Raw genomic sequence first — 12,648 nt, forward strand, 5'->3', positions numbered from 1 at the left:
TTTCTTTGTTTCGTGATTGTTGTGGTGGTAATTCCCCAGCTTGTAGTGCTGGTGTCCTTTCCCTAAAAAAAAAACTGTTTTAGCTCTGTCTTTGAACTTTAGGCGAGGATTGAATGAAGGATATGGAAATAACGAACAGTATTCAATCTCAACGTCCATTAAACATATATACAAAACTAGGGCTAATTGTAACGGGAACCGTTACAGATGTTCCCCAAACGCTCCCCAACTCCCTTTTGGTGTATTTTTTCTTGTAATTTTCATTAAATAAGGTTATGAAGTACATTTGTGATTTAAAAAAAATTCATTTTTATCTCCGTTGTACCAGGTGAGAGCCATTTTAAATCAATAAAAAAAATCCTGCAGCGTACCGGGTGAGAGCCATTTTAAATGTCAAAGTCCCTGTTTTGCTCTTGAAGATCCGAAATAAATGTCAGATCAAAAAGTAAAATAGGAGGTGAACAATGGCATTAAGCAATACAGAATCTGTAGCATTAATTTTAGTCAGTGGTATAGGAGGAGTTGCGGATAAGAGATGGGTATACTCTTCAATATTATAGAAAAATTCAGTGTCAATGATTTGCTCTAGAAAATCCAAAATAGTGTGTCCGATCAAAAAGTAAAATATGAGGTGCACAATTACACTATATATAAAAAAGGTTCTGTGAAAGTCAGACGGAGGACAATCCGATTACTATATTTCCTCCCGCTTTTCAAGCGCGGGTAAAATAAATGAAAAAAAAAGCCCTCACTCCAGCGTACCGGGTGAGAGCCATTCTGAGTTTGAAATGCCTTGAGTGTAGATGGTCAAATCCAACATTGAAACAGGTGAAATACGTAACTCCATTAGTTATATTTGGTACTCAAATCAATATTTTTCTTAATTTATTTTTTTTCAGCTTGCACTTAAAAGTTAAGTATTTCCTAAGAAAGTATTCATAGTGGGGTAAATTCTTTTTTTGAAGACAAGATAAATAGTTGTTAATTATTTCAGTATAATTAAAAATGTGATGGCATTTATCTCAAAGTGCACTCAGAAAGAACCAAGACAAATTGTGTGCTGATGTTATGGGTGGGGTATGGGAGCGGCTTATGGAGTTGCGAGACGCATTTTTGATTAAATGCTTAGAAACCCAGCTAATCAGAACCTGACTCATGAAGTTCTATCTACCTTAATGGCAGAAGTCAGCGCAATAATCAACACGAGGCCTATCGTACCAGTTTTCACTGACCCAAACTCACCGTTCATTCTTACACCGTTAGTTCTGTTAACACAGAAGACTGGAACCATGACACAGCATCCTACGGAGTTTGTTGATGTATTATGATCGGGCTCGGGATGCTTGTAATTTGTTGTTATGTTTAGACGCCATGCTTGAATAAATGTTGTGTTCATCTATGAAATGTTTTATCAATGATCAGCCCTGATAGGCATGTCAACATGGTGGCAGCGGTGCAAACTTGTTGTTAGTGTTACCGGTCGTCCGCGAAAGTGATGCTCCGTGAACTATTGTAAGTTTATAGTGAGAAACTTTGAATTTATTTTTCAACACGTGCTTCGAACAACCGCCATATTGGATCCAGACTCCATTCTCAGTAGCCTGAAATTTTTATACGGAATTGGTGAGCAAGAACAAGCTGCAGGACCTGTGCAGGTGTACAATTGTCCGTTCAGATTACCTCCTCAACTTGATTTATCCTCTGGAAATGTATCCGAGAACTACAAAAAGTGGAAAAGACAAGTTGAAGTCTACATGTCTGCGTCAGGAGGAATCGACAAAAGTAAAGAGGTACAAGTAGCAATTATTTTGAGTTGTGGTGGACCTCACGTAGTCGAGATATATGACCAGTTTCAGTGGGAAGATGAATCTCATAAGAATGACCCTGCTAAGTTATATTAGAAGTTACAAGCCTATTGTAATCCTCGTTCCAACGAAGTGTTAGAGTCTCACAGATTCTGGAAGTTACCTTATCAGGAACCCTTTGACAAATTTCTTACAGAATTACGAACACGTGCAGCGTCGTGTAATTTCCAGGAACAATAGAGGATGATGCGTGACAAGATTGTATTTACAGCTACTGGTAAGCTACAAGAACTACTGTTACGAGAAGACAAATTGACTTTGAACAGAGCAATTCAGATATGTAGGGCTTTTGAACAGTCAAACATACATGTGAAAGAGCTACGAGAAAACATCACTTAATCTAAAAAAGTGAATAAACTATCTACAAACAAACGACAGAAAAACTTCACAAAGCAGAAAGTGACACACAAACAGAAAAGTGATTCACAGCCTTCAAGCAAGGAGAAGAAAGAGTGTGATTTCTGTGGTTATAAACATGAACATGGCAAATCAAATTGTCCAGCATGGGGCAAAAGATGTGACAAGTGCAACGGGAGAAATCATTTTAAGTCCAAATGTATGAAAATACATGCTGTTGGCGAAGACAGTGAAGACAGTCCAGAGTTAGAAGACAGTTGGCTCCTCGCATTGAAAAGCAAAGACAGACAGAGCAAAGACATCACTGCGATAATGAATCTAAATGATTGTGACGTACGTTTTCAGTTGGACAGTGCAGCTGACGTAAATACCATTTGTCAGAAATATGTGAAGAAGGAACAGTGTCGTCCGTCAAACATTCGTCATAACATGTGGAACAATACTCATATGAAACCCCTCGGTGAAGCCGATCTTGATGTAATCAATGTGCGTTCCAACGTCCTCCAGAAACTTAGATTTGTAGTAGTGCAAAACAATCTTACCTGTCTACTTGGCAAAGATGCAATTCAAGACATGGGACTTGTGACTGTGAACAGTAAAAAGTTCATATCTAAAGTTGGATTAGAACAGCCTCTTGGTGACTTGGGCATTGCAACTCTGAAAGTTGACCCCAGTATTCAACCCAAAGTACTTCCATGCAGGAAAATACCGATTGCTATCCAGGACTCAGTCAAGCAGGAAATCGACAGACTTGTTGATCGAGGTATTTTGATACCAATTACAGAACCAACATTGTGGGTTAGTCAGATGGCCGTGGCTCACAAGTCAGACGGAAAGTTGCGATTTTGTATAGATCCACAACCTCTTAACACAGCTCTGATACGAGAGTACTACCGATTACCTGTATTAGATGACATACTTCCAAAGCTAACGAATGCTAAGGTATTTAGCAAACTTGACGTTAAAGAAGCATTTCGGCACGTTCGCCTTGATGAGAAGTCGAGCAAACTTACAACTATGATAACGCCATTCGGGAGATACAGGTGGGCTCGATTACCTTTTGGATTGAAAGTGTCTAGTGAAATCTTCCAGCGACGGTTAGACGAAGCATTATCAGGACTGGAAGGGGTGTTTAGCATTGTCGATGACATTATTATTGCAGGATGTGGTGACAGTGAAGAAGAAGCAAAACGTGACAATGAATTCAAGATTCAGAAAGTTTTCCAGAGATGTGAAGAGAGACACATTACACTAAACAAGGATAAGGAAGAATCCGGACTTCGTGAAATTTCATTTCATGGACACAAAATTTCTAAAGATGGTGTCAAGGTTGATGAAAGTAAAGTGAAAGCTATCCTTGATATGCCAGCACCGACTGATGTCTCGGGAATCAAACGTTTATGTGGAATGGTTCAATACATGTCAAAATTCCTACCAGACTTGTCGAAGGTATTGGAACCACTACGACTACTTACCCGTAAAGACCAAAAGTGGAACTGGGACAGCAAATGTGAGTCAGCATTTCAGACTTTGAAGCATAAGTTGACAGAAACTCCAGTTCTGGCTTATTTTGATCCTTCAAAGGATGTAACACCGCAAGTTGACAGCAGCAAAGAAGGAATTGGTGCCGTACTACTCCAAGATGGAAAGCCGGTCGAGTACGCATCAAGAGCTCTTACAGAAGCAGAGAGAAAATGGGCTCAGATAGAGAAGGAAGCTTTATCCGTTCTCTATGGACTTGAACGCTTTGATCAGTACACTTATGGAAGGAAAGTTTTTATCCATAATGATCACAAACCATTATCTGCTATATTGCGCAAACCATTAGGACTAGCACCTAAAAGACTGCAAGACATTATGATGCGTTACTTCAGATATGATGTAGAATTTGTATTTGAGAAAGGAGTAAACCTTGTTATAGCGGATACGCTAAGCCGAGCTTTTCTAATGACAACGGAAGGAAGTGTAGATGAGCGTCATAGGATTCTATCTGTCTCAACGTTACAAGAAAACGATGTACCAGATGTCAGAATTCAAGAAATTAAGGACATGACTGCTAAAGATTCAGAGATGCAAACATTGGCCGACACCATAGCCAATGGATGGCCTGACAGTAAACAAGATCTTCTAACGAGTGTGCGCCATTACTTTGATTTTCGTGACACTCTAAGCTTTGAAGATGGACTCATCTTGAAAGGAGAAGCAATCGTCATTCCAAAGACACTTAGATCAGAAATGAAGATACGATTACACAAAGCACATCTAGGATATGACAGTATGATAAGGAGAGCTCGTGGTGTTATTTTTTGGCCTGGGATGAAATCCGACATAAAACAGATTGCAGATTATTGTGGAATTTGTCAGGAAAGAAAACCGAGAAACTGTAAGGAACCTTTACTTCAGCACTCAACTTGTGAATTTCCTTGGCAGAAAATTGGACTAGATTTATTTGAGATACAAGGAAAACACTACATGGTCTCGGTAGACTACTTTTCCAGTTTTATTGAGGTAGATTACCTACCAACAACGACAAGTGCAAGAGTGATTTCATTGCTTAAGAAACAGTTCTCTAGATTTGGCATACCAAACGTTATAATATCAGATGGTGGACCACAATTTAGATGTCAAGAATTTCAGGATTTTGTGAAGACCTGGAAGATCGATCACAGATTCTCATCTCCGATGCATCAGCAAGCAAACGGAAAGGCTGAATCTGCGGTGAAGATCATCAAAACACTGATGATTAAAGCACAGGAGGATGAAACAGACCCATATGAAGCGTTACTTGAACAACGTTGTACTCCAAGGCAGGATACCGGTCTAAGTCCAGCACAGATGATGTTCAACAGAGAGATACATGCTACACTCCCTATGAGATCTCAAGTGAACAATGATTTTGGAATAGTGAAGTCCAAACACAGATCCAGACAGATTGCCGTGAAGAAATCTTACGATAAGAAAGCACGAAACTTACCTGAAGTCGATATTGGACAGTCCGTTTATTTCCAACACCGGGAAGGACAAAATTGGAAGCTTGGGAAAGTGATTCAAATACTTGGACAGAGAACATACATTATTACGGACCAACAAGGAGTCGAATATCGAAGGAACCGAATTCATATTAGACCAACTAAAATACAGACCCATATTCGTGATCAATCTCCAGTTCGTGATGAACCAATCAGCAAACGTGTACTCAGTGAATTTCCAAAACCGTTTAGTGGACCAAACGAGTGTATATCTAGCAAACAGATACCAGTGATTACAGACTCGAACGAACAACATTGCGTACCAGACTCGATTTCAGAATATGTCGTCAGCAAGCCTCGCAAGGATACTACACCAGATACTCGTGCAATGCCAATATCACGTGAACCGTCATCAAGGATCCGTAGGAAACCAGCATACTTGAAAGACTATGTCCAAAATTGATTGAGATACTGTTTAATTCTATTTGATTATATTGTTAGCAAGTTAATCAATGGTTAATGATCATTTATTTTGGAAATGTTCAGTTTAAGTGTTTACTTAATGTACATCTTTCTCAGAAGGGGGGATGTTGATGTATTATGATCGGGCTCGGGATGCTTGCAATTTGCTGTTATGTTTAGACGCCATGCTTGAATAAACGTTGTGTTCATCTATGAAATGTTTCATCAATGATTAGCCCTGATAGGCATATCAACAGAGTTGGATACCAAGGAGATGTATCGCTCACAATAGAAATACGTCAACATCCTTGCGAACACCTTTTGGAAACGCTGGAAATCTGATTACTTGTCAACTTTGCAGTCGAGACAGAAGTGGGAGTCCGGAAATGAGAACTTGAACGTCGGTGACATCATTCTCTCACGTGACCGAGATGTACCCCGTAACCAGTGGCCCCTGGGAGTGGTGTTACGCGTGTTCCCTAGCGACGATGGTTTGGTCCGTAAGGTGGAAGTACAAGTTGTAAGAGGCGATGCAAAGACTGTGTATATTCGCCCTGTGTGTGAAATTGTGAAACTCTTGTCTGTGTAAAGTGCAAGCTGTACATTTCCATGTGAATTGATGTTTTACATTGATATTATTTTATTCTAGTCACTTATAGTGATGTTGATTGAATTGCAATGCATGTTGTGATATTAGCATATCAGGCGGGGAGTGTAATGTTCAAGAATAATTTTGGTACGACTTAATCGTGTTCGGTACGAACTAAATGAGTAAATGCACTTCCGCCCAAGAGGGCACATGTTTAAACAATTTTTTTTCAAAAAATTTTCGGTTTATTTGGAGCCCTTCTTTTGGAGAATCTTCTTCTCTGCTTCTGGGTATCAAATAATCCGACTAAGTACATAGTTATGATGGGCAAGACTGCCTCTTGCAGATTTGTGAATTTTATGGCCCAAGGGTCAGATGTTCTTGCACTATGGCGGGGTGTAAAGATTATATAGTGAAAATGTAAAAAAAATCTTTGAAAAGCTGCTTCTGTGTATTAAATAAACTAACTAAGCAGATAGTTATGATGAGTAAGAGTGTCTTTTCCGAAATTGTGATTTTTATGGTCCCAGGAACAGGGAGTGATAGGGCATGGCTCTCATGATTATATAGAAAAAATACATTAATTCTTTGAAAATCTTCTCTGCCTCTGGGTATTGATTAAACTAACGACGTACATAGTCATGATGAACAAGACTGCCTCTTCCAGATTTGTGAATTTTATGGCCCAAGGGTCAGGTGTTCTGGTGTCAGGGCGGAACTCTTTAGATTAAATAGTTTAAATACATTAATTTTTTGAAAATCTTCTTCTCTGCCTTTAGGTATGAAATAAACTAATTGCATAGTGATGAAAAGCTATAGTTTTTCTATTCTCTGGTTGAGCACAGATCTCCCTTTTACGAGAAAAACAAACAAGTCAACCAATTTTTTTTCACCTCAATGATCAGATCTCACTGCACATGGCATTCCATATGAAAGAGTGTGGAAGAGCAATGAGAATTAATCCGCGTTTTACTCAGCTATGCTGCACTTCTCAGGCGCTTAAGCAATTTCAGAATAATGGTCCTATTCACAAAGGTGTTCTCTCTGGTGTCGACAATGGTCAAATCGTATGGAAAGCCGTAGGGGATCCCCAAGTCATGTTCTATATATTATAATAATTCAATCTTGGGCGATCATGTTTACAATCCCGGCCAAATCATGATCGGCCACACGGGACTCCTAAGTCAGGATCTATATATTCATAGTAATTCAATTTTGGGCGGTCATGTTCTATATATTCATAGTAATGCAATCTTGGGCGGTCATGTTCTACATGTATATATTCATAGCAATTCCAATCTTGGGCAGTCATGTTCTATATATTCATAGTAGTTCAATCTTTGGCGGTCATGTTTTATATATTCCTAGCAATTCCAATCTTGGGCTGTCATGTTCTATTTATTTATAGTAATTCAATCTACGGCGGTCATGTTTTATATATTCACAGTAATTCAATCTTGGGCGGTCATGTTCTATTTATTCATAGTAATTCAATCTTGGGCAGTCGTGTTTACAATCCCGGCCAAGTCATGATTGGCCACACGGGGGGACCCCAAAGTCATATTCTATATATTCAAAGTAATTCATTCGGTCATGTTATGATTGAAACTCGGACCAAGTCAGGTTTGGTTTGATAGCTAACATGACCTTCTTATCTTTGCCGGTCATGATTTGACAACCCTTGGCTAGCCCATAGGAACTTGGGTAATGGAACCCCCCCCCCATTTCCATTTTTACTCTTTTTAAATCAGGATTCAAGTCATCTTTTCCTCTTTTTCTATTCTAATATGCACTATATGTTATCAAAATGCAACTCTTTTGTCTACACAAGCTGTTTTTAAAAATGCCTTTTTCCACCGATACATATAAAGAGAGAAGGCTTGCAACTTGCAAAATTTATTTGATTTAGAAATAATTTCACCTATCTATACTGTACATGCATGTTTTCAGTTCGCTTATCTTTTGAAACCTATCTATTGACTGCCAGTCGGTGAACTGATCTATTGACCGGCAACCTATTTTGGAAAAATCAATCTGGGTTTTTTAATTTGTATACTTATATTTACATTTCCAATGTCTTTGTCCAAGATAAAATTACCAATTGTAAATGTAATTGATTTCCTCAAGCATGTTTTGGCGCGGTTCCCCCCCCCCCCCCAAAAAAAAAAAACACGTGCATGGCGGGACAACACCTAGAGAGAAGCAGGCTTGGAGCCCGTGGATTGGCGGAATCAAAGCATGTAAATATAAGGAATAACTGTCAGATTTTCAAATTCATGAAGATGATCAATGGATTGGCTTGTTTGATAATTTTAGAAGGCGTTTATGCAAATTATCACAATCCATTGATCACTTCATGAATTCGAAAAATAAGACAGTTATTCCTTAAGTATAGACATGGTAAACAATAATCAATCATCAATAATCATTTGCTCTAAACTTTAGATAATTATTTTTATAATATTTTTTTGATACACTCACACCCGGCCTGACATTCATATTTGCTTTGCCCCCCCCTCCCTCCCCTTGAAAGCATTATGGGACAATTTTCTTTTCAATAGAAGGCATAATGAATGAAAGCCAAAACTAATTGGAAAAAACAACATTTTATCTTTGCACTTTTTAAACAAAACTTCAAGCATGTGACTGGGGATTAACAAAATATTATCAAACTTAAGCATAATACCAAGGGTAAAAACAAATTAGACATCTTAGGCAGAATGCATGTGGTTACACACTAAATATAATGTATATTATTATTATTGTTAAATTAGAAAAAATAGGTTATAATTCTCGGTCCTCATTAATTTATGCAAAAACTGGTATGTTTTGTGATAAAATTGGTTGAAAACAATCTAAAATACAATGTGCATGGGCTTTCTTACAAATTATTTAAATGGTATTGTTATTTGAATTACATAATACTGGTAATATGCTCTTAATGTATAATGAACAGTTCTGTGTATTTAGTGCAACTTTGATCCCCAATTTTAACAGGAAGCAACATGTAATGAAACAATAAGCTATTTAGTAAATTAAATGATACTAATTATACATTTGGCATAATGATAGGATAACTCAAAAGGGAATGGAAAGGAAGTATTTGTGCATAAAGTAAGCTATACCTGTAGCTTTTTATAAATAATATGATAATGAACTATAAACTAATACAAAAGCATGTAAAAAAAATTGCAGATGTCAACAAGTATCTCTTCCAAGTAAAAAAAAAAAACAAAAAAAAAACATCCAAGTTTATATACTTAATGACATATTGCATAGGTTTCTTTTGCTATAGCTATGCAGGTATAATTATTATCATTTTTGTATGTAAAAAAGATAGCAATAGGAAAATCTTTGCATATTTGTATTTGAAATGTACATGCGTATGGAAAGTAGTTGAAATTCAACAAAAGTTCAAAGTTAATGTATAATACATGTACACATTCTAATTGGATTGTGAAAGTACAAATAATCTAGTTGCTCATCAATTCTAAAATAAAATATGCATATCATGCATGCATACCATACAAAAAAAAAACAAAACAAAAATTAGTTTCTTCTTCACCGTGTAGTTCAGTTTTCATCCTTTTGTTTTCAAGTATTTGTAATGTTGGAAACAATGTTGGAAACAAAATTTCCAGTAAGTTCAACCATGATATGTTCTTGAAGGAGGGCATCCTCATAATCATCAACTGTGGAACACAATTTTGTGTGTTCATTTTCTTTCAAAAGTGAAGTTGCGACTGCAAATTTTTTTGTAGACCCATCTACACAAACTTCACATTTAAGTGTTTTTTTTTTTACATTTATAGTTTTTTGACGCATGCAACACTTGCAACATTTGAATGTTGGCAGATTTTCATTTATTTCAACTGAAACGTTGCAAAGAGGGCAGCTGTATTTCTGTTCGCAGGAGACAGAGGTAATTTTGCATGTTTCTTTCTTGTCATCAAGGTCGAAGTTTTCGATATTTGGCAAAGGACCAAAGTCTTTTTCTGGTGTAATGCAAGTATTGACGGAAGTTGTTATAAACTTAACATCATCCCAAATTCTAACTGTGACGTTATTGAAAACATAAGTTTTCCCCAGCTCAATCTCTCTTTTATGGTCCTCCCAGGATATATTGGAATTTATACATGACCTCTAAACTGCAAGTATAATTGCCAAGACTACGTATAGGTAATTCCAAAATAACTCATGCATGCTTATTTAATAGAGAATTACAGCCAGAATGTAAATCATGTGACTGTCCGCTTACTTTAAATCATATTCTTTTAGATTGTACCGATTTTACGCCTATTCGAGGTAGACTTTTCAATAATATACAAACGATGCGTGAACTGTATACAAAAGTTAATGTTAATACAATTTTAAATTATTTACATAAAACTGATTTTTTACAGTAAAATTTAATGGTACACAGTGCAATATATTTGGTTGATTAAAAATGTTTTATTTTTAACTGTTTAAATATTTTTATTTTTTAAGTCCGTCGGATGGGACGTTACACGGATACAACCCCCTTGGCACGCAAAAGATCGTTTCTCCGGTTTTCGGAAAAGAGTAGGCTCACTGGGGGCCGCCAGAGAAACCAAAATCTCTCAAAACTGATCATTAAACGTATTTTCCTGCCGAAATATGGCTGAAATATTGCCGAATCGGCGTTAAACATCAATCAATAAATCTTTGATGAGAAGAGATGCGTGATGCGGAATAGCCCGAAACTTACATGTAGTATTATTGTAAGAATTGTTAAATCGAGTGATTTCTTTTATCGCAATTATTTATATTTGTACTTTTTATGTTTTCTCAAGAACTAAATGTACATTCAATGTGATAGATAATTAAATTTCGAACATTTTAACCAAAGTATAGTACTTTTTCAACTGGTATTAATTTGAATCTTTTGACAATGTTATATAGACAATATTTTTGTTGAGAAATGTACCATGCGTCACAATGATTGAAATCATGGCAAAGCTGTAAAACAAGTAAATCAGTGAAAATAACCAATTACCAGAACGAATTCTTAAACAGGTTGGGAAAACATCCCTTTTAGCGAGATAATCTCGCTATTGCGCGATTATCCCTCTGTAGCGGGAGAAAATACATCTCGGAAAACCGAGATTTGTACCCTGATTCAAACTGTAATCGTGTTAACTTCTGAAAAAAGAAAATCCGGGAGTATGTAAGCCCATTTGATAAATATTTACTGTCTCATCTCAATAAATTTGCTTCAAAATATTGCTTCTACAGCTGCAACTCATGGAAATTAGAATAAGGTTATAAACAAAAGCGTAGACTTCCTACGGGGGACCACAGGTGATAATTATCAGTACAACTACATTTGTAATACGGTTATTGTAATTGCATGTTTAATACGCCTGCTTGAAAAGGGGGAGTATATACAGCATGATATAGTGATGGGGTTTCCGTCACTCTAGACTTTTTATAGGGCATGACGATCTCGACACGAAGTCTGTTTGGTGACCTATAAATTCCAACGCAGCTAGGTTAAGGCCGCCCATAGGAAATAAGCCTTAAAATATTCTGAAAAATTAATATAATGTTAATATTTTTTTTATAAGCATTAGTTTTAATTTAATGGGAACTATGCTAATGCATATGTATGTATGGGGTCTCAACTGAGTTCGTCCAACGCGATTTCATGTACATCAGCTGTTTGTCACGTGAGATGTTCAAAATTAGAAAAAAAATATGTACGGATACAAAGATCGTAAAAGTTCAACGATATACGGATAATTTTTCACTATGAAATTGATTGTGTTTTATTTAAAGCAAATTTCTTAACCCGAAAAGTGCTGGGGGCAACTTCTCACAGCCTGGGAATTATATAAAATTTAGCCGACTTTTAATAAAGTGTGTGCATTTACACTATACGGTTTGAAGAAATGTAAAACTACGGAAAAAATAGACAGGGCACAACTTGCTCCCAGCACTTTTCAAAATAGTAGGGACAAAATCTACATATGTATAAAATATTATAATTTATAATCAAGCGGATATCGTTGAACTTTTGAGATTTTGGAGGGGTTGTACATATGATTGTAGTACGTTTCTATATAAAAGTGCATGACTACAGCTTTATAAGAGACCTAATAGTTATTAATTAAATAAGACTGTGAACTATTAATTAATGCATTCAAAATATGAATCAATTGTAGTCAGATCACGCTTATATAGATTTAATTTTCATATCTTCAGTTCCACTAATAGCTTTACCTGCGTCTCAAGTACAGAGAAACTGCGTGTCAAACTAGCCTATGATGTCATATCTGTTAGTACAGCGAGATCAAATTGGCTTTGATTTTACACTCGATTAATGTTATACTGACAAGATAAGTTACACATTGATTAATATTTACAATAATCATGAGAAATCAAA

General features: G+C 36.5%; 1 protein-coding gene across 1 annotated transcript; it reads left to right on the plus strand.

The window, feature by feature from the left end:
* Positions 1-1,121: 1,121 nt before the first annotated feature.
* On the plus strand, positions 1,122-5,654 carry LOC134276403 (uncharacterized protein K02A2.6-like). Its single transcript, XM_062758662.1, has 3 exons — positions 1,122-1,309; positions 1,676-1,790; positions 2,244-5,654. Exons 1-3 carry the CDS (start codon positions 1,122-1,124, stop codon positions 5,652-5,654), a joined length of 3,714 nt encoding a protein of 1,237 aa, XP_062614646.1.
* The last annotated feature ends 6,994 nt before the right edge of the window (positions 5,655-12,648 follow it).

This window comes from Saccostrea cucullata, unplaced genomic scaffold, assembly GCF_032062105.1.
Source record: "Saccostrea cucullata isolate Sc308-1 unplaced genomic scaffold, CSIRO_AGI_Scuc_v1 ctg8665, whole genome shotgun sequence".
NCBI classification, from domain to species: Eukaryota; Metazoa; Mollusca; class Bivalvia; order Ostreida; family Ostreidae; genus Saccostrea; species Saccostrea cuccullata.